Source organism: Cololabis saira, chromosome 20, assembly GCF_033807715.1.
Source record: "Cololabis saira isolate AMF1-May2022 chromosome 20, fColSai1.1, whole genome shotgun sequence".
Taxonomy (NCBI): domain Eukaryota; kingdom Metazoa; phylum Chordata; class Actinopteri; order Beloniformes; family Belonidae; genus Cololabis; species Cololabis saira.
Genome location: NC_084606.1, coordinates 10608139 through 10635537, shown reverse-complemented (window position 1 = coordinate 10635537; position 27399 = coordinate 10608139). Strand labels below are relative to the sequence as shown.

At 47.2% G+C, this 27399-nt stretch overlaps 1 protein-coding gene across 1 annotated transcript in view; it reads left to right on the top strand.

Annotated features, from left to right (window-relative positions):
• LOC133420433 (mucin-2-like) overlaps positions 1–27399 on the top strand; it is a 48165-nt gene that overhangs the window by 16516 nt on the left and 4250 nt on the right. Inside the window, exons 5-15 of the mRNA XM_061710127.1 lie at positions 533–823; positions 2150–2671; positions 3998–4288; positions 6362–7366; positions 8690–9694; positions 14963–19681; positions 19789–19904; positions 21741–21805; positions 21916–21961; positions 22038–22081; positions 27302–27399. The exon at positions 27302–27399 is cut by the window's right edge and continues 21 nt beyond it. Coding sequence (XP_061566111.1) covers positions 533–823; positions 2150–2671; positions 3998–4288; positions 6362–7366; positions 8690–9694; positions 14963–19681; positions 19789–19904; positions 21741–21805; positions 21916–21961; positions 22038–22081; positions 27302–27399 — 8202 coding nt within the window. The remainder of the gene's footprint in view (positions 1–532; positions 824–2149; positions 2672–3997; positions 4289–6361; positions 7367–8689; positions 9695–14962; positions 19682–19788; positions 19905–21740; positions 21806–21915; positions 21962–22037; positions 22082–27301) is intronic.

The window sequence follows — 27399 nt, the reverse complement described above, 5'->3', positions numbered from 1 at the left end:
CCAACATCACAACCTGAAACATCAGCTTCCACTGACACACTGACATCACAGACTGTTGAAACATCTACAGAATCTGGAACTGCACCTTCTACACAGTCAGGAACCTCTGAAAGTGCTGCAACAATCACAGGTTCAGGCCCAACAACTTCAGGCGAGGCAGTGACATCTGCAGACTCCACAACATCAGAACTTGGATCAACCACTCAAGCTGGCACATCTCAGACTGCTGACCCAACATCACAACCTGAAACATCAGCTTCCACTGACACACTGACATCACAGACTGTTGAAACATCTACAGAATCTGGAACTGCACCTTCTACACAGTCAGGAACCTCTGAAAGTGCTGCAACAATCACAGGATCAGGCCCAACCACTTCAGGCGAGGCAGCGACATCTGCAGACTCCACAACATCAGAACTTGGATCATCCACTCAAGCTGGCACACCTGAGACTGCTGACCCAACATCACAACCTGAAACATCAGCTTCCACTGACACACTGACATCACAGACTGCTGAAACGTCTACAGAATCTGGACCTACATCTTCTACAGAGTCAGGAACCTCTGAAAGTGCTGCAACAATCCCAGGTTCAGGCCCAACCACTTCAGGCGAGGCAGCAACATCTGCAGACTCCACAACATCAGAACTTGGATCAACCACTCCAGCTGGCACATCTGAGACTGCTAACCCAACATCACAACCTGAAACATCAGCTTCCACTGACGCACTGACATCACAGACTGTTGAAACATCTACAGAATCTGGAACTGCACCTTCTACAGAGTCAGGAACCTCTGAAAGTGCTGCAACAATCACAGGTTCAGGCCCAACCACTTCAGGCGAGGCAGCGACATCTGCAGACTCCACAACATCAGAACTTGGATCAACCACTCAAGCTGGCACATCTCAGACTGCTGACCCAACATCACAACCTGAAACATCAGCTTCCACTGACACACTGACATCACAGACTGTTGAAACATCTACAGAACCTGGAACTGCACCTTCTACAGAGTCAGGAACCTCTGAAAGTGCTGCAACAATCACAGGTTCAGGCCCAACCACTTCAGGCGAGGCAGCGACATCTGCAGACTCCACAACATCAGAACTTGGATCAACCACTCAAGCTGGCACATCTCAGACTGCTGACCCAACATCACAACCTGAAACATCAGCTTCCACTGACACACTGACATCACAGACTGCTGAAACGTCTACAGAATCTGGACCTACATCTTCTACAGAGTCAGGAACCTCTGAAAGTGCTGCAACAATCACAGGATCAGGCCCAACCACTTCAGGCGAGGCAGCGACATCTGCAGACTCCACAACATCAGAACTTGGATCATCCACTCAAGCTGGCACACCTGAGACTGCTGACCCAACATCACAACCTGAAACATCAGCTTCCACTGACACACTGACATCACAGACTGCTGAAACGTCTACAGAATCTGGACCTACATCTTCTACAGAGTCAGGAACCTCTGAAAGTGCTGCAACAATCACAGGTTCAGGCCCAACCACTTCAGGCGAGGCAGCAACATCTGCAGACTCCACAACATCAGAACTTGGATCAACCACTCAAGCTGGCACATCTGAGACTGCTGACCCAACATCACAACCTGAAACATCAGCTTCCACTGACACACTGACATCACAGACTGTTGAAACATCTACAGAATCTGGAACTGCACCTTCTACAGAGTCAGGAACCTCTGAAAGTGCTGCAACAATCACAGGTTCAGGCCCAACCACTTCAGGCGAGGCAGCGACATCTGCAGACTCCACAACATCAGAACTTGGATCAACCACTCAAGCTGGCACATCTCAGACTGCTGACCCAACATCACAACCTGAAACATCAGCTTCCACTGACACACTGACCTCACAGACTGTTGAAACATCTACAGAATCTGGAACTGCACCTTCTACACAGTCAGGAACCTCTGAAAGTGCTGCAACAATCACAGGTTCAGGCCCAACCACTTCAGGCGAGGCAGCAACATCTGCAGACTCCACAACATCAGAACTTGGATCAACCACTCAAGCTGGCACATCTGAGACTGCTGACCCAACATCACAACCTGAAACATCAGCTTCCACTGACACACTGACATCACAGACTGTTGAAACATCTACAGAATCTGGAACTGCACCTTCTACAGAGTCAGGAACCTCTGAAAGTGCTGCAACAATCACAGGTTCAGGCCCAACCACTTCAGGCGAGGCAGCGACATCTGCAGACTCCACAACATCAGAACTTGGATCAACCACTCAAGCTGGCACATCTCAGACTGCTGACCCAACATCACAACCTGAAACATCAGCTTCCACTGACACACTGACATCACAGACTGTTGAAACGTCTACAGAATCTGGAACTGCACCTTCTACACAGTCGGGAACCTCTGAAAGTGCTGCAACAATCACAGGATCAGGCCCAACCACTTCAGGCGAGGCAGCGACATCTGCAGACTCCACAACATCAGAACTTGGATCATCCACTCAAGCTGGCACACCTGAGACTGCTGACCCAACATCACAACCTGAAACATCAGCTTCCACTGACACACTGACATCACAGACTGCTGAAACGTCTACAGAATCTGGACCTACATCTTCTACAGAGTCAGGAACCTCTGAAAGTGCTGCAACAATCACAGGTTCAGGCCCAACCACTTCAGGCGAGGCAGCGACATCTGCAGACTCCACAACATCAGAACTTGGATCAACCACTCAAGCTGGCACATCTCAGACTGCTGACCCAACATCACAACCTGAAACATCAGCTTCCACTGACACACTGACATCACAGACTGCTGAAACGTCTACAGAATCTGGACCTACATCTTCTACAGAGTCAGGAACCTCTGAAAGTGCTGCAACAATCACAGGATCAGGCCCAACCACTTCAGGCGAGGCAGCGACATCTGCAGACTCCACAACATCAGAACTTGGATCATCCACTCAAGCTGGCACACCTGAGACTGCTGACCCAACATCACAACCTGAAACATCAGCTTCCACTGACACACTGACATCACAGACTGCTGAAACGTCTACAGAATCTGGACCTACATCTTCTACAGAGTCAGGAACCTCTGAAAGTGCTGCAACAATCACAGGTTCAGGCCCAACCACTTCAGGCGAGGCAGCAACATCTGCAGACTCCACAACATCAGAACTTGGATCAACCACTCAAGCTGGCACATCTGAGACTGCTGACCCAACATCACAACCTGAAACATCAGCTTCCACTGACACACTGACATCACAGACTGTTGAAACATCTACAGAATCTGGAACTGCACCTTCTACACAGTCAGGAACCTCTGAAAGTGCTGCAACAATCACAGGTTCAGGCCCAACCACTTCAGGCGAGGCAGCAACATCTGCAGACTCCACAACATCAGAACTTGGATCAACCACTCAAGCTGGCACATCTGAGACTGCTGACCCAACATCACAACCTGAAACATCAGCTTCCACTGACACACTGACATCACAGACTGTTGAAACATCTACAGAATCTGGAACTGCACCTTCTACAGTGTCAGGAACCTCTGAAAGTGCTGCAACAATCACAGGTTCAGGCCCAACCACTTCAGGCGAGGCAGCGACATCTGCAGACTCCACAACATCAGAACTTGGATCAACCACTCAAGCTGGCACATCTCAGACTGCTGACCCAACATCACAACCTGAAACATCAGCTTCCACTGACACACTGACATCACAGACTGTTGAAACATCTACAGAATCTGGAACTGCACCTTCTACACAGTCAGGAACCTCTGAAAGTGCTGCAACAATCACAGGATCAGGCCCAACCACTTCAGGCGAGGCAGCGACATCTGCAGACTCCACAACATCAGAACTTGGATCATCCACTCAAGCTGGCACACCTGAGACTGCTGACCCAACATCACAACCTGAAACATCAGCTTCCACTGACACACTGACATCACAGACTGCTGAAACGTCTACAGAATCTGGACCTACATCTTCTACAGAGTCAGGAACCTCTGAAAGTGCTGCAACAATCACAGGTTCAGGCCCAACCACTTCAGGCGAGGCAGCGACATCTGCAGACTCCACAACATCAGAACTTGGATCAACCACTCAAGCTGGCACATATCAGACTGCTGACCCAACATCACAACCTGAAACATCAGCTTCCACTGACACACTGACATCACAGACTGCTGAAACGTCTACAGAATCTGGACCTACATCTTCTACAGAGTCAGGAACCTCTGAAAGTGCTGCAACAATCACAGGTTCAGGCCCAACCACTTCAGGCGAGGCAGTGACATCTGCAGACTCCATAACATCAGAACTTGGATCAACCACTCAAGCTGGCACATCTCAGACTGCTGACCCAACATCACAACCTGAAACATCAGCTTCCACTGACGCACAGACATCACAGACTGCTGAAACGTCTACAGAATCTGGACCTACATCTTCTACAGAGTCAGGAACCTCTGAAAGTGCTGGAACAATCACAGGTTCAGGCCCAACCACTTCAGGCGAGGCAGCGACATCTGCAGACTCCACAACATCAGAACTTGGATCAACCACTCAAGCTGGCACATCTCAGACTGCTGACCCAACATCACAACCTGAAACATCAGCTTCCACTGACACACTGACATCACAGACTGCTGAAACGTCTACAGAATCTGGACCTACATCTTCTACAGAGTCAGGAACCTCTGAAAGTGCTGCAACAATCACAGGTTCAGGCCCAACCACTTCAGGCGAGGCAGCGACATCTGCAGACTCCACAACATCAGAACTTGGATCATCCACTCAAGCTGGCACACCTGAGACTGCTGACCCAACATCACAACCTGAAACATCAGCTTCCACTGACACACTGACATCACAGACTGCTGAAACGTCTACAGAATCTGGACCTACATCTTCTACAGAGTCAGGAACCTCTGAAAGTTCTGCAACAATCACAGGTTCAGGCCCAACCACTTCAGGTGAGGCAGCGACATCTGCAGACTCCACAACATCAGAACTTGGATCAACCACTCAAGCTGGCACATCTCAGACTGCTGACCCAACATCACAACCTGAAACATCAGCTTCCACTGACACACTGACATCACAGACTGCTGAAACGTCTACAGAATCTGGACCTACATCTTCTACAGAGTCAGGAACCTCTGAAAGTGCTGCAACAATCACAGGTTCAGGCCCAACCACTTCAGGCGAGGCAGTGACATCTGCAGACTCCATAACATCAGAACTTGGATCAACCACTCAAGCTGGCACATCTCAGACTGCTGACCCAACATCACAACCTGAAACATCAGCTTCCACTGACGCACTGACATCACAGACTGCTGAAACGTCTACAGAATCTGGACCTACATCTTCTACAGAGTCAGGAACCTCTGAAAGTGCTGGAACAATCACAGGTTCAGGCCCAACCACTTCAGGCGAGGCAGCGACATCTGCAGACTCCACAACATCTTCTTTCTGGACAACATCAGAACTTGGATCATCCACTCAAGCTGGCACATCTGAGACTGCTGACCCAACATCACAACCTGAAACATCAGCTTCCACTGACACACTGACATCACAGACTGTTGAAACATCTACAGAACCTGGAACTGCACCTTCTACAGAGTCAGGAACCTCTGAAAGTGCTGCAACAATCACAGGTTCAGGCCCAACCACTTCAGGCGAGGCAACGACATCTGCAGACTCCACAACATCAGAACTTGGATCAACCACTCAAGCTGGCACATCTCAGACTGCTGACCCAACATCACAACCTGAAACATCAGCTTCCACTGACACACTGACATCACAGACTGCTGAAACGTCTACAGAATCTGGACCTACATCTTCTACAGAGTCAGGAACCTCTGAAAGTGCTGCAACAATCACAGGTTCAGGCCCAACCACTTCAGGCGAGGCAGCGACATCTGCAGACTCCACAACATCTTCTTTCTGGACAACATCAGAACTTGGATCATCCACTCAAGCTGGCACATCAGAGACTGCTGACCCAACATCACAACCTGAAACATCAGCTTCCACTGACACACTGACATCACAGACTGCTGAATCGTCTACAGAATCTGGACCTACATCTTCTACAGAGTCAGGAACCTCTGAAAGTGCTGCAACAATCACAGGTTCAGGCCCAACCACTTCAGGCGAGGCAGCGACATCTGCAGACTCCACAACATCTTCTTTCTGGACAACATCAGATCTTGGATCATCCACTCAAGCTGGCACATCTGAGACTGCTGACCCAACATCACAACCTGAAACATCAGCTTCCACTGACACACTGACATCACAGACTGTTGAAACATCTACAGAACCTGGAACTGCACCTTCTACAGAGTCAGGAACCTCTGAAAGTGCTGCAACAATCACAGGTTCAGGCCCAACCACTTCAGGCGAGGCAGCGACATCTGCAGACTCCACAACATCAGAACTTGGATCAACCACTCAAGCTGGCACATCTCAGACTGCTGACCCAACATCACAACCTGAAACATCAGCTTCCACTGACACACTGACATCACAGACTGTTGAAACATCTACAGAATCTGGAACTGCACCTTCTACAGAGTCAGGAACCTCTGAAAGTGCTGCAACAATCACAGGTTCAGGCCCAACCACTTCAGGCGAGGCAGCGACATCTGCAGACTCCACAACATCAGAACTTGGATCAACCACTCAAGCTGGCACATCTCAGACTGCTGACCCAACATCACAACCTGAAACATCAGCTTCCACTGACACACTGACATCACAGACTGCTGAAACGTCTACAGAATCTGGACCTACATCTTCTACAGAGTCAGGAACCTCTGAAAGTGCTGCAACAATCACAGGATCAGGCCCAACCACTTCAGGCGAGGCAGCGACATCTGCAGACTCCACAACATCAGAACTTGGATCATCCACTCAAGCTGGCACACCTGAGACTGCTGACCCAACATCACAACCTGAAACATCAGCTTCCACTGACACACTGACATCACAGACTGCTGAAACGTCTACAGAATCTGGACCTACATCTTCTACAGAGTCAGGAACCTCTGAAAGTGCTGCAACAATCACAGGTTCAGGCCCAACCACTTCAGGCGAGGCAGCGACATCTGCAGACTCCACAACATCAGAACTTGGATCATCCACTCAAGCTGGCACACCTGAGACTGCTGACCCAACATCACAACCTGAAACATCAGCTTCCACTGACACACTGACATCACAGACTGCTGAAACGTCTACAGAATCTGGACCTACATCTTCTACAGAATCAGGAACCTCTGAAAGTGCTGCAACAATCACAGGTTCAGGCCCAACCACTTCAGGTGAGGCAGCGACATCTGCAGACTCCACAACATCAGAACTTGGATCAACCACTCAAGCTGGCACATCTCAGACTGCTGACCCAACATCACAACCTGAAACATCAGCTTCCACTGACACACTGACATCACAGACTGCTGAAACGTCTACAGAATCTGGACCTACATCTTCTACAGAGTCAGGAACCTCTGAAAGTGCTGCAACAATCACAGGTTCAGGCCCAACCACTTCAGGCGAGGCAGTGACATCTGCAGACTCCATAACATCAGAACTTGGATCAACCACTCAAGCTGGCACATCTCAGACTGCTGACCCAACATCACAACCTGAAACATCAGCTTCCACTGACGCACTGACATCACAGACTGCTGAAACGTCTACAGAATCTGGACCTACATCTTCTACAGAGTCAGGAACCTCTGAAAGTGCTGGAACAATCACAGGTTCAGGCCCAACCACTTCAGGCGAGGCAGCGACATCTGCAGACTCCACAACATCTTCTTTCTGGACAACATCAGAACTTGGATCATCCACTCAAGCTGGCACATCTGAGACTGCTGACCCAACATCACAACCTGAAACATCAGCTTCCACTGACACACTGACATCACAGACTGTTGAAACATCTACAGAACCTGGAACTGCACCTTCTACAGAGTCAGGAACCTCTGAAAGTGCTGCAACAATCACAGGTTCAGGCCCAACCACTTCAGGCGAGGCAACGACATCTGCAGACTCCACAACATCAGAACTTGGATCAACCACTCAAGCTGGCACATCTCAGACTGCTGACCCAACATCACAACCTGAAACATCAGCTTCCACTGACACACTGACATCACAGACTGCTGAAACGTCTACAGAATCTGGACCTACATCTTCTACAGAGTCAGGAACCTCTGAAAGTGCTGCAACAATCACAGGTTCAGGCCCAACCACTTCAGGCGAGGCAGCAACATCTGCAGACTCTACAACATCAGAACTTGGATCAACCACTCAAGCTGGCACATCTGAGACTGCTGACCCAACATCACAACCTGAAACATCAGCTTCCACTGACACACTGACATCACAGACTGTTGAAACATCTACAGAACCTGGAACTGCACCTTCTACAGAGTCAGGAACCTCTGAAAGTGCTGCAACAATCACAGGTTCAGGCCCAACCACTTCAGGCGAGGCAGCGACATCTGCAGACTCCACAACATCAGAACTTGGATCAACCACTCAAGCTGGCACATCTCAGACTGCTGACCCAACATCACAACCTGAAACATCAGCTTCCACTGACACACTGACATCACAGACTGCTGAAACGTCTACAGAATCTGGACCTACATCTTCTACAGAGTCAGGAACCTCTGAAAGTGCTGCAACAATCACAGGATCAGGCCCAACCACTTCAGGCGAGGCAGCGACATCTGCAGACTCCACAACATCAGAACTTGGATCATCCACTCAAGCTGGTACACCTGAGACTGCTGGCCCAACATCACAACCTGAAACATCAGCTTCCACTGACACACTGACATCACAGACTGCTGAAACGTCTACAGAATCTGGACCTACATCTTCTACAGAGTCAGGAACCTCTGAAAGTGCTGCAACAATCACAGGATCAGGCCCAACCACTTCAGGCGAGGCAGCGACATCTGCAGACTCCACAACATCAGAACTTGGATCATCCACTCAAGCTGGCACACCTGAGACTGCTGACCCAACATCACAACCTGAAACATCAGCTTCCACTGACACACTGACATCACAGACTGTTGAAACATCTACAGAATCTGGAACTGCACCTTCTACAGAGTCAGGAACCTCTGAAAGTGCTGCAACAATCACAGGTTCAGGCCCAACCACTTCAGGCGAGGCAGCGACATCTGCAGACTCCACAACATCAGAACTTGGATCAACCACTCAAGCTGGCACATCTCAGACTGCTGACCCAACATCACAACCTGAAACATCAGCTTCCACTGACACACTGACATCACAGACTGCTGAAACGTCTACAGAATCTGGACCTACATCTTCTACAGAGTCAGGAACCTCTGAAAGTGCTGCAACAATCACAGGTTCAGGCCCAACCACTTCAGGCGAGGCAGCGACATCTGCAGACTCCACAACATCAGAACTTGGATCATCCACTCAAGCTGGCACACCTGAGACTGCTGACCCAACATCACAACCTGAAACATCAGCTTCCACTGACACACTGACATCACAGACTGCTGAAACGTCTACAGAATCTGGACCTACATCTTCTACAGAGTCAGGAACCTCTGAAAGTTCTGCAACAATCACAGGTTCAGGCCCAACCACTTCAGGTGAGGCAGCGACATCTGCAGACTCCACAACATCAGAACTTGGATCAACCACTCAAGCTGGCACATCTCAGACTGCTGACCCAACATCACAACCTGAAACATCAGCTTCCACTGACACACTGACATCACAGACTGCTGAAACGTCTACAGAATCTGGACCTACATCTTCTACAGAGTCAGGAACCTCTGAAAGTGCTGCAACAATCACAGGTTCAGGCCCAACCACTTCAGGCGAGGCAGTGACATCTGCAGACTCCATAACATCAGAACTTGGATCAACCACTCAAGCTGGCACATCTCAGACTGCTGACCCAACATCACAACCTGAAACATCAGCTTCCACTGACGCACTGACATCACAGACTGCTGAAACGTCTACAGAATCTGGACCTACATCTTCTACAGAGTCAGGAACCTCTGAAAGTGCTGGAACAATCACAGGTTCAGGCCCAACCACTTCAGGCGAGGCAGCGACATCTGCAGACTCCACAACATCTTCTTTCTGGACAACATCAGAACTTGGATCATCCACTCAAGCTGGCACATCTGAGACTGCTGACCCAACATCACAACCTGAAACATCAGCTTCCACTGACACACTGACATCACAGACTGTTGAAACATCTACAGAACCTGGAACTGCACCTTCTACAGAGTCAGGAACCTCTGAAAGTGCTGCAACAATCACAGGTTCAGGCCCAACCACTTCAGGCGAGGCAACGACATCTGCAGACTCCACAACATCAGAACTTGGATCAACCACTCAAGCTGGCACATCTCAGACTGCTGACCCAACATCACAACCTGAAACATCAGCTTCCACTGACACACTGACATCACAGACTGCTGAAACGTCTACAGAATCTGGACCTACATCTTCTACAGAGTCAGGAACCTCTGAAAGTGCTGCAACAATCACAGGTTCAGGCCCAACCACTTCAGGCGAGGCAGCAACATCTGCAGACTCTACAACATCAGAACTTGGATCAACCACTCAAGCTGGCACATCTGAGACTGCTGACCCAACATCACAACCTGAAACATCAGCTTCCACTGACACACTGACATCACAGACTGTTGAAACATCTACAGAACCTGGAACTGCACCTTCTACAGAGTCAGGAACCTCTGAAAGTGCTGCAACAATCACAGGTTCAGGCCCAACCACTTCAGGCGAGGCAGCGACATCTGCAGACTCCACAACATCAGAACTTGGATCAACCACTCAAGCTGGCACATCTCAGACTGCTGACCCAACATCACAACCTGAAACATCAGCTTCCACTGACACACTGACATCACAGACTGCTGAAACGTCTACAGAATCTGGACCTACATCTTCTACAGAGTCAGGAACCTCTGAAAGTGCTGCAACAATCACAGGATCAGGCCCAACCACTTCAGGCGAGGCAGCGACATCTGCAGACTCCACAACATCAGAACTTGGATCATCCACTCAAGCTGGTACACCTGAGACTGGTGGCCCAACATCACAACCTGAAACATCAGCTTCCACTGACACACTGACATCACAGACTGCTGAAACGTCTACAGAATCTGGACCTACATCTTCTACAGAGTCAGGAACCTCTGAAAGTGCTGCAACAATCACAGGATCAGGCCCAACCACTTCAGGCGAGGCAGCGACATCTGCAGACTCCACAACATCAGAACTTGGATCATCCACTCAAGCTGGCACACCTGAGACTGCTGACCCAACATCACAACCTGAAACATCAGCTTCCACTGACACACTGACATCACAGACTGTTGAAACATCTACAGAATCTGGAACTGCACCTTCTACAGAGTCAGGAACCTCTGAAAGTGCTGCAACAATCACAGGTTCAGGCCCAACCACTTCAGGCGAGGCAGCGACATCTGCAGACTCCACAACATCAGAACTTGGATCAACCACTCAAGCTGGCACATCTCAGACTGCTGACCCAACATCACAACCTGAAACATCAGCTTCCACTGACACACTGACATCACAGACTGTTGAAACATCTACAGAATCTGGAACTGCACCTTCTACACAGTCAGGAACCTCTGAAAGTGCTGCAACAATCACAGGATCAGGCCCAACCACTTCAGGCGAGGCAGCGACATCTGCAGACTCCACAACATCAGAACTTGGATCATCCACTCAAGCTGGCACACCTGAGACTGCTGACCCAACATCACAACCTGAAACATCAGCTTCCACTGACACACTGACATCACAGACTGTTGAAACATCTACAGAACCTGGAACTGCACCTTCTACAGAGTCAGGAACCTCTGAAAGTGCTGCAACAATCACAGGTTCAGGCCCAACCACTTCAGGCGAGGCAGCGACATCTGCAGACTCCACAACATCAGAACTTGGATCAACCACTCAAGCTGGCACATCTCAGACTGCTGACCCAACATCACAACCTGAAACATCAGCTTCCACTGACACACTGACATCACAGACTGCTGAAACGTCTACAGAATCTGGACCTACATCTTCTACAGAGTCAGGAACCTCTGAAAGTGCTGCAACAATCACAGGATCAGGCCCAACCACTTCAGGCGAGGCAGCGACATCTGCAGACTCCACAACATCAGAACTTGGATCATCCACTCAAGCTGGTACACCTGAGACTGCTGGCCCAACATCACAACCTGAAACATCAGCTTCCACTGACACACTGACATCACAGACTGCTGAAACGTCTACAGAATCTGGACCTACATCTTCTACAGAGTCAGGAACCTCTGAAAGTGCTGCAACAATCACAGGATCAGGCCCAACCACTTCAGGCGAGGCAGCGACATCTGCAGACTCCACAACATCAGAACTTGGATCATCCACTCAAGCTGGCACACCTGAGACTGCTGACCCAACATCACAACCTGAAACATCAGCTTCCACTGACACACTGACATCACAGACTGTTGAAACATCTACAGAATCTGGAACTGCACCTTCTACACAGTCAGGAACCTCTGAAAGTGCTGCAACAATCACAGGTTCAGGCCCAACCACTTCAGGCGAGGCAGCAACATCTGCAGACTCCACAACATCAGAACTTGGATCAACCACTCAAGCTGGCACATCTGAGACTGCTGACCCAACATCACAACCTGAAACATCAGCTTCCACTGACACACTGACATCACAGACTGTTGAAACATCTACAGAATCTGGAACTGCACCTTCTACAGAGTCAGGAACCTCTGAAAGTGCTGCAACAATCACAGGTTCAGGCCCAACCACTTCAGGCGAGGCAGCGACATCTGCAGACTCCACAACATCAGAACTTGGATCAACCACTCAAGCTGGCACATCTCAGACTGCTGACCCAACATCACAACCTGAAACATCAGCTTCCACTGACACACTGACATCACAGACTGTTGAAACATCTACAGAATCTGGAACTGCACCTTCTACACAGTCAGGAACCTCTGAAAGTGCTGCAACAATCACAGGATCAGGCCCAACCACTTCAGGCGAGGCAGCGACATCTGCAGACTCCACAACATCAGAACTTGGATCATCCACTCAAGCTGGCACACCTGAGACTGCTGACCCAACATCACAACCTGAAACATCAGCTTCCACTGACACACTGACATCACAGACTGCTGAAACGTCTACAGAATCTGGACCTACATCTTCTACAGAGTCAGGAACCTCTGAAAGTGCTGCAACAATCACAGGTTCAGGCCCAACCACTTCAGGCGAGGCAGCGACATCTGCAGACTCCACAACATCAGAACTTGGATCAACCACTCAAGCTGGCACATCTCAGACTGCTGACCCAACATCACAACCTGAAACATCAGCTTCCACTGACACACTGACATCACAGACTGCTGAAACGTCTACAGAATCTGGACCTACATCTTCTACAGAGTCAGGAACCTCTGAAAGTGCTGGAACAATCACAGGTTCAGGCCCAACCACTTCAGGCGAGGCAGCGACATCTGCAGACTCCACAACATCTTCTTTCTGGACAACATCAGAACTTGGATCATCCACTCAAGCTGGCACACCTGAGACTGCTGACCCAACATCACAACCTGAAACATCAGCTTCCACTGACACACTGACATCACAGACTGTTGAAACATCTACAGAACCTGGAACTGCACCTTCTACAGAGTCAGGAACCTCTGAAAGTGCTGCAACAATCACAGGTTCAGGCCCAACCACTTCAGGCGAGGCAACGACATCTGCAGACTCCACAACATCAGAACTTGGATCAACCACTCAAGCTGGCACATCTCAGACTGCTGACCCAACATCACAACCTGAAACATCAGCTTCCACTGACACACTGACATCACAGACTGCTGAAACGTCTACAGAATCTGGACCTACATCTTCTACAGAGTCAGGAACCTCTGAAAGTGCTGCAACAATCACAGGTTCAGGCCCAACCACTTCAGGCGAGGCAGCAACATCTGCAGACTCCACAACATCAGAACTTGGATCAACCACTCAAGCTGGCACATCTGAGACTGCTGACCCAACATCACAACCTGAAACATCAGCTTCCACTGACACACTGACATCACAGACTGTTGAAACATCTACAGAACCTGGAACTGCACCTTCTACAGAGTCAGGAACCTCTGAAAGTGCTGCAACAATCACAGGTTCAGGCCCAACCACTTCAGGCGAGGCAGCGACATCTGCAGACTCCACAACATCAGAACTTGGATCAACCACTCAAGCTGGCACATCTCAGACTGCTGACCCAACATCACAACCTGAAACATCAGCTTCCACTGACACACTGACATCACAGACTGCTGAAACGTCTACGGAATCTGGACCTACATCTTCTACAGAGTCAGGAACCTCTGAAAGTGCTGCAACAATCACAGGATCAGGCCCAACCACTTCAGGCGAGGCAGCGACATCTGCAGACTCCACAACATCAGAACTTGGATCATCCACTCAAGCTGGCACACCTGAGACTGCTGACCCAACATCACAACCTGAAACATCAGCTTCCACTGACACACTGACATCACAGACTGCTGAAACGTCTACAGAATCTGGACCTACATCTTCTACAGAGTCAGGAACCTCTGAAAGTGCTGCAACAATCACAGGTTCAGGCCCAACCACTTCAGGCGAGGCAGCGACATCTGCAGACTCCACAACATCAGAACTTGGATCAACCACTCAAGCTGGCACATCTCAGACTGCTGACCCAACATCACAACCTGAAACATCAGCTTCCACTGACACACTGACATCACAGACTGCTGAAACGTCTACAGAATCTGGACCTACATCTTCTACAGAGTCAGGAACCTCTGAAAGTGCTGGAACAATCACAGGTTCAGGCCCAACCACTTCAGGCGAGGCAGCGACATCTGCAGACTCCACAACATCTTCTTTCTGGACAACATCAGAACTTGGATCATCCACTCAAGCTGGCACACCTGAGACTGCTGACCCAACATCACAACCTGAAACATCAGCTTCCACTGACACACTGACATCACAGACTGTTGAAACATCTACAGAACCTGGAACTGCACCTTCTACAGAGTCAGGAACCTCTGAAAGTGCTGCAACAATCACAGGTTCAGGCCCAACCACTTCAGGCGAGGCAACGACATCTGCAGACTCCACAACATCAGAACTTGGATCAACCACTCAAGCTGGCACATCTCAGACTGCTGACCCAACATCACAACCTGAAACATCAGCTTCCACTGACACACTGACATCACAGACTGCTGAAACGTCTACAGAATCTGGACCTACATCTTCTACAGAGTCAGGAACCTCTGAAAGTGCTGCAACAATCACAGGTTCAGGCCCAACCACTTCAGGCGAGGCAGCAACATCTGCAGACTCCACAACATCAGAACTTGGATCAACCACTCAAGCTGGCACATCTGAGACAGCTGACCCAACATCACAACCTGAAACATCAGCTTCCACTGACACACTGACATCACAGACTGTTGAAACATCTACAGGGCCTTCAGATACGACCCTGGTTCCTGAAACCATCCATACTGTCCCATCAACATCAAATCCTTTTGAGACAACTGCACAACCTGAACCAACAATTCCTACAGGGTCAATCACGATTGAGACTGCAGGTACAAGCTCAACATTAGGCCCGACCAGTACAGGGGTTTCAATCTCTTCTGACTCTGCTGGGACAACAGCAGAAACTGGACAAACCCATCCCACATCTGGGCCTTCAGATACGACCCTGGTTCCTGAAACCATCCATACTGTCCCATCAACATCAAATCCTTTTGAGACAACTGCACAACCTGAACCAACAATTCCTACAGGGTCAATCACGATTGAGACTGCGGGTACAAGCTCATCATCAGGCCCGACCAGTACAGGGGTTTCAATCTCTTCTGACTCTGCTGGGACAACAGCAGAAACTGGACAAACCCATCCCACATCTGGGCCTTCAGATACGACCCTGGTTCCTGAAACCATCCATACTGTCCCGTCAACATCAAATCCTTTTGAGACAACTGCACAACCTGAACCAACAATTCCTACAGGGTCAATCACGATTGAGACTGCGGGTACAAGCTCATCATCAGGCCCGACCAGTACAGGGGCTTCAATATCTTCTGACTCTGCTGGGACAACAGCAGAAACTGGACAAACCCATCCCACATCTGGGCCTTCAGATACGACCCTGGTTCCTGAAACCATCCATACTGTCCCGTCAACATCAAATCCTTTTGAGACAACTGCACAACCTGAACCAACAATTCCTACAGGGTCAATCACGATTGAGACTGCAGGTACAAGCTCATCATCAGGCCCGACCAGTACAGGGGCTTCAATATCTTCTGACTCTGCTGGGACAACAGCAGAAACTGGACAAACCCATCCCACATCTGGGCCTTCAGATACGACCCTGGTTCCTGAAACCATCCATACTGTCCCATCAACATCAAATCCTTTTGAGACAACTGCACAACCTGAACCAACAATTCCTACAGGGTCAATCACGATTGAGACTGCAGGTACAAGCTCAACATTAGGCCCGACCAGTACAGGGGTTTCAATCTCTTCTGACTCTGCTGGGACAACAGCAGAAACTGGACAAACCCATCCCACATCTGGGCCTTCAGATACGACCCTGGTTCCTGAAACCATCCATACTGTCCCATCAACATCAAATCCTTTTGAGACAACTGCACAACCTGAACCAACAATTCCTACAGGGTCAATCACGATTGAGACTGCAGGTACAAGCTCATCATCAGGCCCGACCAGTACAGGGGCTTCAATATCTTCTGACTCTGCTGGGACAACAGCAGAAACTGGACAAACCCATCCCACATCTGGGCCTTCAGATACGACCCTGGTTCCTGAAACCATCCATACTGTCCCATCAACATCAAATCCTTTTGAGACAACTGCACAACCTGAACCAACAATTCCTACAGGGTCAATCACGATTGAGACTGCGGGTACAAGCTCATCATCAGGCCCGACCAGTACAGGGGCTTCAATCTCTTCTGACTCTGCTGGGACAACAGCAGAAACTGGACAAACCCATCCCACATCTGGGCCTTCAGATACGACCCTGGTTCCTGAAACCATCCATACTGTCCCGTCAACATCAAATCCTTTTGAGACAACTGCACAACCTGAACCAACAATTCCTACAGGGTCAATCACGATTGAGACTGCAGGTACAAGCTCATCATCAGGCCCGACCAGTACAGGGGCTTCAATATCTTCTGACTCTGCTGGGACAACAGCAGAAACTGGACAAACCCATCCCACATCTGGGCCTTCAGATACGACCCTGGTTCCTGAAACCATCCATACTGTCCCATCAACATCAAATCCTTTTGAGACAACTGCACAACCTGAACCAACAATTCCTACAGGGTCAATCACGATTGAGACTGCAGGTACAAGCTCAACATTAGGCCCGACCAGTACAGGGGTTTCAATCTCTTCTGACTCTGCTGGGACAACAGCAGAAACTGGACAAACCCATCCCACATCTGGGCCTTCAGATACGACCCTGGTTCCTGAAACCATCCATACTGTCCCATCAACATCAAATCCTTTTGAGACAACTGCACAACCTGAACCAACAATTCCTACAGGGTCAATCACGATTGAGACTGCGGGTACAAGCTCATCATCAGGCCCGACCAGTACAGGGGTTTCAATCTCTTCTGACTCTGCTGGGACAACAGCAGAAACTGGACAAACCCATCCCACATCTGGGCCTTCAGATACGACCCTGGTTCCTGAAACCATCCATACTGTCCCGTCAACATCAAATCCTTTTGAGACAACTGCACAACCTGAACCAACAATTCCTACAGGGTCAATCACGATTGAGACTGCGGGTACAAGCTCATCATCAGGCCCGACCAGTACAGGGGCTTCAATATCTTCTGACTCTGCTGGGACAACAGCAGAAACTGGACAAACCCATCCCACATCTGGGCCTTCAGATACGACCCTGGTTCCTGAAACCATCCATACTGTCCCGTCAACATCAAATCCTTTTGAGACAACTGCACAACCTGAACCAACAATTCCTACAGGGTCAATCACGATTGAGACTGCAGGTACAAGCTCATCATCAGGCCCGACCAGTACAGGGGCTTCAATATCTTCTGACTCTGCTGGGACAACAGCAGAAACTGGACAAACCCATCCCACATCTGGGCCTTCAGATACGACCCTGGTTCCTGAAACCATCCATACTGTCCCATCAACATCAAATCCTTTTGAGACAACTGCACAACCTGAACCAACAATTCCTACAGGGTCAATCACGATTGAGACTGCAGGTACAAGCTCAACATTAGGCCCGACCAGTACAGGGGTTTCAATCTCTTCTGACTCTGCTGGGACAACAGCAGAAACTGGACAAACCCATCCCACATCTGGGCCTTCAGATACGACCCTGGTTCCTGAAACCATCCATACTGTCCCATCAACATCAAATCCTTTTGAGACAACTGCACAACCTGAACCAACAATTCCTACAGGGTCAATCACGATTGAGACTGCGGGTACAAGCTCATCATCAGGCCCGACCAGTACAGGGGTTTCAATCTCTTCTGACTCTGCTGGGACAACAGCAGAAAGTGGACAAACCCATCCCACATCTGGGCCTTCAGATACGACCCTGGTTCCTGAAACCATCCATACTGTCCCATCAACATCAAATCCTTTTGAGACAACTGCACAACCTGAACCAACAATTCCTACAGGGTCAATCACGATTGAGACTGCGGGTACAAGCTCATCATCAGGCCCGACCAGTACAGGGGTTTCAATCTCTTCTGACTCTGCTGGGACAACAGCAGAAACTGGACAAACCCATCCCACATCTGGGCCTTCAGATACCACAATATCAACTGTGACCAGTCCAGGGGATTTATCAACATCTGCCTCTGTTCAGGCAACATCAGGTCTTGGACCAACCAGTCCGGCTGGCTCAACTTCTGAGCCAGGTGACACAACCATTGCAACTGAACCAACAACTTCCACTGACCCATTAATATCAAACCCAACTTCTCAACCTGAACCTACGATTCACACAGAGTCAGTTACATCTGAGAGTACTAGTATGTCTCCCACAGCATCATCCAGTCTTCCTGACACGACCATGTCGTCAGCAGTCCCATCTGCCCCAGTGCATTCAACAACATCTGCTCCAGCTGGGACAACATCAGAAACTGGACAAACCAGTGGCAAAGCAACAACTGAGCCTGCTGACACAACCATGCAGTCTGAAACGACTGCTTCCACCAAACCTGTCACATCACAGCCGGGCAAGACGACCTCACTACCTGCAACAACTTCTCCACAAAGCACGCCCTCAACCACTCAATCTTCAACAACAATGGGCACAACAGCAGAGGCTCTCATCTGCCAGAATGGTGGAACACTCAACGGGTCCATCTGTCTCTGTTTGCCTGGATTCAGCGGGACGGAATGCGAGTTCGTTGAAACCCTTGAGCCAGGTACTGCCATCATGCAGACTCAATCATATTATTATATGATACAACTGCAAAGTGTTTCTGTTCCAAACATTTCCAATCTTGTAAGCTTTGTGTGTTTTTCTTTGCAGCTGTGCTCAACCGATCAGTGGTAGTTAATGTGGTGATCAATAAGGTATATAACGACAAATACGACGACCAATCTACACCTGAATACAAAGAGTTCGTCTGGAATTTCACAATCACGGTAAATGAAATGAATACGTGAGTATGTAGGAAAAAACAGACCTCTGTGCCATTCCTGAATGTTGTTGGGAATCTGAACCTTTCTTTACTGAATTGATCCTCATGTTGCAAGCTAAACTGGGACCAAATGTGATCTCTGAAACAATTGGGATACAGCGTAAAATGTAAATGAAAACAGAATGCCATTATTTGGCAAATATCATAATTCCTTATTTCATTCACACTAAAACACAAATAAAAACGCTGAATGTAAGAACTGAGGAATTAAATAAATAAATACAAGTTTTGAATTTGATGGCATCAACTCGTCTCCTAAAAGTTGGCTTGGGGGGACGTCCACCTCCGTGTAACTGAGAAGAGCAGCGGACGGACTTTTGGGGCAGGAATATTGTCAGGCCAGCTCCGCACCGTGCTCCAAGACCACAGAGCCGGGCTGTTTGGATGCAAGATGTGGTTTGCCATTGTCTTGCTCGAAGATGAAGGATGGATGGGAGCAAATGTCGCTCTGAAACCTAAATATACTGTACTGTACCTTTAAGAATTGACGTTGTCTTTCAGTCCATGCCGCAGGTACTTACCCAACCTCATACCACTCACGTTCCCTCAGACTGCTGAACTTCTGCCTATCTTTCCGTCTGAGATGCTCTGACTTCCGAATATGTTCTTTTTATACCCAGTAGATATGTTTTCCAGCTTTTGTTGCTCATGTGCCGACGTTTTTTAGTCAGCCATTTTTAGCTGCCATCAAATTTAGAGTGAGTATATTTTTCATGAAATGGCGAAATGTCTTAGCTCCAACGCGTCATATGTTTTCCATGATCCGTGACTAAATTATGGGCTTATGAGTTTGTTTTCAAATCACAGCATCAGGTTTTCTTTTACATTTAACAGTGACTAACCCTGTTTGGAGTTGGGGCTGTTTATGTTGATCACAGCCTCATCAGTGATTATTCAACAAGAATCCGGCATCGACCTCCATAACAGTCGAGACGCCCTCATCCAGAGTAGGAAATATAAATACGTTTGTTCTTTTTTAAAACCATTCCACCTGTCGGGTCAAGCGGACGCTTTCGCTTCATTCAGAGCATTTTATCAAGTCTCTTTTACAGATGAAGAGTCTGTTTAGGGCGACTAACTGTCCCCGATGAACTGGTCTTCAGCAGGGTTGGGGTTGGGGTTAGGTTACCTCTAAACAAGTCAGTTTTCTGGTCTGGAGCTGTCGGATGCATATGAACACAATACCAAGAGTCAAGGATGTAAGTAATGATCTTAGGGAAGCACCTGTCACGTCCCATTAGTCCGGGGAGGTTTCTATGACTTGGGAACTCGATTAAGGACGGTGTAGCAGAGCCAGAGAGCTCTGTTGAGCTTCTGATCAAGATGATCAGGGATCAAAGGGACCAACTTTGATCCCTGATATTGCTGGGAGGTGATGAACCAATCCTTTGTTTTTGGTATGTGGGACCTCTCTTTCTTCTGAATTCATTGCAGGATCAACGTTCTAATTTTAAAGTGGAGACGTTTGTTTTCAGTAAAAGGCAGAATTGATTTAGAATAGTCTGACTTATTAATGATCAATATCTCAGTCTACTAATATGAAGCTGCTCGGCAGCGTCACTTTAAACACTTACACGGACCCACGTGTAAGAATGCCGTTGACCACCAAACGTGCTAGAATGAGGACCACCATGCTGGAGAGGGTCGATGCGTACGTGGCGCCGCCGATTAACAAGAATGCACACGGGGCGACCTCAGAGAAGCCGTGACAAAGTTTATGGTTTATCAAATTCTTCCCTTCCAGGACTTCTGTTTTTAAAATGTGGTGTTTCTGTCGCAGATGGAGAGGTTTTATCTGGACAAAAACATTAAACACTTCAAGGAAGTCGTGGTGACCAGCGTGAGGTAAGACGGCCCCAAACCTGTCGTGTAAACACAGAGGAGCCAATTTCAATAGATCTGCCTCAGAAATCACTCACTGCTCTTCCTGCTAAATATGTCTTTTCTCCTCTTAGCCGCGGTGGCCCTCTGGTCCGAAGTTTACCTAACCCTGAGGCTGAGGTAAAGCAACTCCAGGTCTTTATTACAGGTTATGACATGAGAGATAAAATATTAACACGTCTCGGTGTCATTTCAGGGGAGGTTGCGTGCTGAAGCGAGGGCTGCCCCACCAGAATCAGGGTAAGAAAGTGCTAATAAACTCTAACAACATGCAGCACCATCACAATCTCACAATGAGGCAACGGCACGGAAACTACACTTTAACACCAAGTTTCCAACGATCATAAAGGAAACAGTAGCAAACCTGAGCCCCAAACTGAGAAGCCAGACTGGGCAACCAGCCCACAGGAAAGGGACATTTCACCATCCATCCATCCATCCATCCATGCATGCAGATGTGACAAAGATTTCCTCTCAGGGGAAACACAACCCATCCCAATAGAACAACATCAAATACCATGAAAATACATTGGACACGTAGCAGAAAAAGATAACAGAAAAGAGATGAATCACAGCATTTACAGCCTGATTCAGAGGCCGGCCTGATCAGCAGCGATGCCGAGGAAAGTTAACTTTCTATTCTCTGCTTTTACTGGAGAAATCGAAAGCTTCCTCAGAGTCCCTGATTCAGAGGCCGGCCTGATCAGCACCAATGAAAGTTAACTTTCTATTCTCTGCTTTTACTGGAGAAATCGAAAGCTTTCTCAGAGGGAAAACTTTGACCTCTGACCCTCAGCACCAGATAGCACAAGTGTAAGTAATTTTTTCCACGCACGTGTTTATGACCATCGGAACATTCCAGCTGCCAAGGATATTGCTTTGTTCTCATGACAGATCGCATCATATTTTATATGTTACTGATCTTTTATCAGACTTTATGATCTTTGTTTGACAACTCATTATAGCAGTCTAAGCAGAACGGCTGAGACTTTCCTCTTGTCCACCTCCTCCCATTCTGCCCTCCACGTGTTTATATCTTTAAGGCATATTTGTCGCCCAACCAAGTTACTGGTCTCGGCTGACTTCATAGATAAGTAAATAAGTAATGAACACGTTTCTTCTCCTGATGGCATGTTCAAGCTTGCAACACGGCAACTTTTATTTCTCTTGTGTTGAGGATGTTCTGTCTTCATGTGTAACACTCCCTCACCACCTCAAGTGTGTTCCTCCCACAACCACCACACTGGTGTAGACGTCATCCAGGTCATGGTAACCCTCAAGGATTGAAGCAAGGCACCTCATAGTCCTCTTTTAATAAACCTTATTTATTCAGCACTTTAGATGATGATGTTCGGACATGGACAAACAGTTACATTCATGAATCAGTCCATGGACTGTTCTTCCAGACATTCAGTGTGTACAGGTTTGAAACACTGGACACTTTGCCAAAGCTCAACCATTTCAGATAAGTGTTGAATTCTTACACGTACAATTGTCCAAGTAGCTGATAAAGTTCATAAACTGGATCTAAATGTCAGTCTTGGCCCTGCCTTATCACATGGTGTTGGCCACTGACTTTCAGCCAATACCCACCATAAATCCAGTCACACGTTTCTGGAGCGTCTGAGTTTATTTATTTATTTGTTTATTTGTAAGGATCCCCATTAGCTATGCCCTTAAACACAGCTAGTCTTACTGGGGTCCACATTAAAAAACAATACATTTAAAACATACAGTTAAAAACAAGACATAAAGAAAGAAAACGAAATAACACGACAAACCTAGATTAAACTTTACCGTACATGTAAATCATTATCTTAAAGCAAAAAAAACCTACACGAAACATTCCAATTCCAAAAATACACTTCACCCTGTCCTGTATGTATATGTATCTGTATAAGTGTGTGTTTGTGTACGGTATCCTATACATATGATATTCCAAGGTGTTTTTTAATTTTCTTTTTGAATATTGATTTCTGTGTTAATTTAGTCCTAGGCAGTGGAAGAATTCCATGATTTCATTGATCTATATTCTACTGTACGCTTCAGAAAATTAGTGTTTGGCTTAGGAAGTGAAAACCGTCCCTTTGTTGCCTGTCTAGTGGCGTATGTATACTGTATGACTCTAGATTGTGTCTTAATTGATTGTACTGATAGAATGGAGTTTTGGATTGTAAAACCTTCCATATTGAAAACTGATTTTTATTTTTTTTTTTCCCCGATTTTTTATCCCTGATTTTTTCCCATTTTTACCACCCCGTGCTCCTACCTAAGTCAGTCCTGAGCATTCCCAGGGAGGAACTTTTAACTATTGTAGACAGAAGTGCATGCTGTTGATACTGGTATTATATGGACACTGAGTGGAACCTCCAAGATTACCATGGAAAAATGAAGAAAAGCAACAAACACCAGTTTACCACTGGAGGTGAATAATGTGCTAAAACAGAAGTGTTGTTGCAATTTTATTCAATAAAATACCCTCCCAGGCTGGTCAGCCAGACCCAACCCTGACCTAGGTCTGCTACCACTCCCATTCAGGTCCATCGGTACAGAACTTAAATGATGGTTAATGGGCCGGGGTCGATCACTCAAGCACTCCTGGCTTAAAGGGAAAGTTCGTTTTTTTACAACCTGGACCTTATTTCTGGCATTTTTTATGGTCGTATACTCACCCAGGCAAGTTTGGTGTCATTTGGAGTCCTTCGGAAGATATTAGGGGTTTTTTTGCGAGCCGCTTCTCCATATAACGGTAGCGGATGGGGCACCGCGGGACACAGATGATGCAGTGTCTAAATAACACATTATTGCCGCAAAACTCTTCATTTCTTTTATGAATCACTAGATCTGCTTCCAGGACCTGTTGTCTACATCCGGGGCTGTCTGTGTAACAAATAAATCAGTTTGTAAACAAGACCTCTGAACTCATGACGTCATCTCTGTGCGCGCACTCTGTCCTCCGTTCAGTGAGCTCTTCAGCCGTATACTCTGGCTCAAAACGGTAAGGACGTCCATCATATTCAAAGTCGTCGTCCATAACCTCAGAATTTGACAAATATTCAGACATGTTTCAAATAACTAACAGTAAACTAACAGTAGCGAACTCCAGCTGTACACGGAGCTGTGTCTGCGATGCGCGCACAGAGATGACGTCATGAGTTCAGAGGTCTTGTTTACAAACTGATTTATTTGTTACACACACAGCCCCGGATGTAGACAACAGGTCCTGGAAGCTTATCTAGTGATTCATAAAAGAAATGAAGAGTTTCGCGGCAATCATGTGTTATTTAGACGCTGCATCGTCTGTGTCCCGCGGTGCCCCCATCCGCTACCGTTTGCGGCTCGCAAAAAAACCCCTAATATCTTCCGAAGGACTCCAAATGACACCAAACTTGCCTGGGTGAGTATACGACCATAAAAAATGTCAGAAATAAGGTCCAGGTTGTAAAAAACCGAACTTTCCCTTTAAGAGACACAATTCACAACAGCAAAGTCGCTAATAACGCAGGATCAACAGGTTTTTAGTTCCAAGTGTTCCTTATTCCTGACATCCGGGATCGATATTATCGATACGTTCCCCTACAGACCGCTAGGGTCCAGATCCGGACCTGCGGTTCCTCTTCAGACCGGTAGGGTCCGGATCCACCAGTGAGTTCATCTCCATTGACCTCCAGGTTAAAATGTCACCGTAACATTATGAATAGAATAGAATAGAATAGAATACTTTATTGTCACTATACATGGGTGCAGTGAGATTAAAAGCAGCATCACCTTTCCAGTGCAAGACAGTGCAAACAGTGTCGAATCTATACAATTTATACAAGAAATATAAAATAATATAAAAGTATTGCACGGTAAAAACAGTAATGCACATGAAGACAATCACATTCTGTTCAGGGCGATTATGGCTTTTAGGGAAAAAGCTGTTTTTCGGTCTGTTGGTTTTGGACCTGATGACTGAATTTTTGAAAGTCACCTTTTACAACAATATTTTTTTACTCAGAAATATTGAATGCTATCTGTAGCAGCGCGAGTGCTACGGGGCCCGACCGACAGGATAGAGAGGACACGGAGTTTTGTGCAGAACCCTTTATTTACCAACACCCAGGACACACGTGCTTCAGCAGCCTCTCCAACATCCCCCAGCAGCTTCAGCTTCAGTCTGACATCAACAGCCTCAGCAGCAGCTTCTCCTCTTATAAGGCTGGCAGGGTGGAGAGGCTGACGGGCCACACCTGTGTCCCGTCAGCCTGAGTGGCTGCACCTCCTCCACCCTGCCACACTATCCTTAAATAATACATGTCAAATGTAAATGCTCAAGCTAAATATTAAATCTAAATAAAGAAATATAAATGTTAAATATTCAATTCAAATTCAAAAACACTTTCATCCCGAAGGGAAATTAGTTAAATTCATGATTTCAGTCTCTTCAGACGGCCACTGTAGAAGTTTATTGCTGTGGCGTATATATAAAAAATAATAAATTATATTATCATATAACACAAATATAATTATTATTATTATCATGATAACATATGTGCAAGGATTCATTTCACTGATAAGTTGGTTTTAATAAATTATTTTACACTTTAAACATAGTCTGAAGTCCTCAAGCTTCCGGTTCTTCCGGTTCTTCCGGTTCTTCCGGTTCTTCCGGTTCCCGGCAGTATGAATCTGCATGATAGCTAAATATTATTTTAAATAGAAATATTTAGATTCATATTTAAATTTTAGATTTATATTTAAAATTTAGACCTAACCATTAATATTTAGATTTAACAAATTTCTAAGGTAACAAATGTTCTAAATGTGCTAAAAAAAATAGTTTGAAGCTAAATGTGTTATTTTCAGCGTGAGCCACTTTACAAATGGCGCTACACATGAAAACTGCACAGGAACTTTTTATACCTCATCAGTTAAAATGATATAATAAAGGAACACGTTTGTGTGTGTTTAGAGCCGGGGTCTTTTGATTGGCAGCTGGTACAGCCAATGGTTAGCGCTGCGGCTCTGATTGACAGGTGGTCAAGCAAAACCACATTGATCTCTTTGAGTTTAGCAAAACGACTGGCACCACCTGGGTTCTACATTTGTTTATTCAAAGTCAAGAGGTCCGAAGGACTTGTTGTATCCGAGCTGAATCATGACTGATCCAAAAAGGATGCCAAAGAGCTGCGAGAGCCAGAGTTAACATCACTGTTTAGTTTGCTAATTCTAATACTGTAGTTTAAAAAAAAAGGAGTGTTTGCAATCATTAACAACTGGGACTTTTTTATTTCTAAACTCGGTTGTTAATGATTGCAAAAGTATTGAAGCTAAACTGGCTCATTTCAATAATTACGTCAATCACAACAACGAAAATGACAAGGATTTTGTAAGGAAATGATGACATGGCATCGCCTGTTTTTAACTGCAAAATAATCCTTAATGGGTTGCTGACGTTGGGAATTGTTTCTGCCACAGTGTCAGTGTCATACATGATGTGATCTTGCAAATACCGAACAACAAGTCCGAGGAACGGTACAACAACAGCGCCACAGAGGTTTCCGATGCCTTAAATG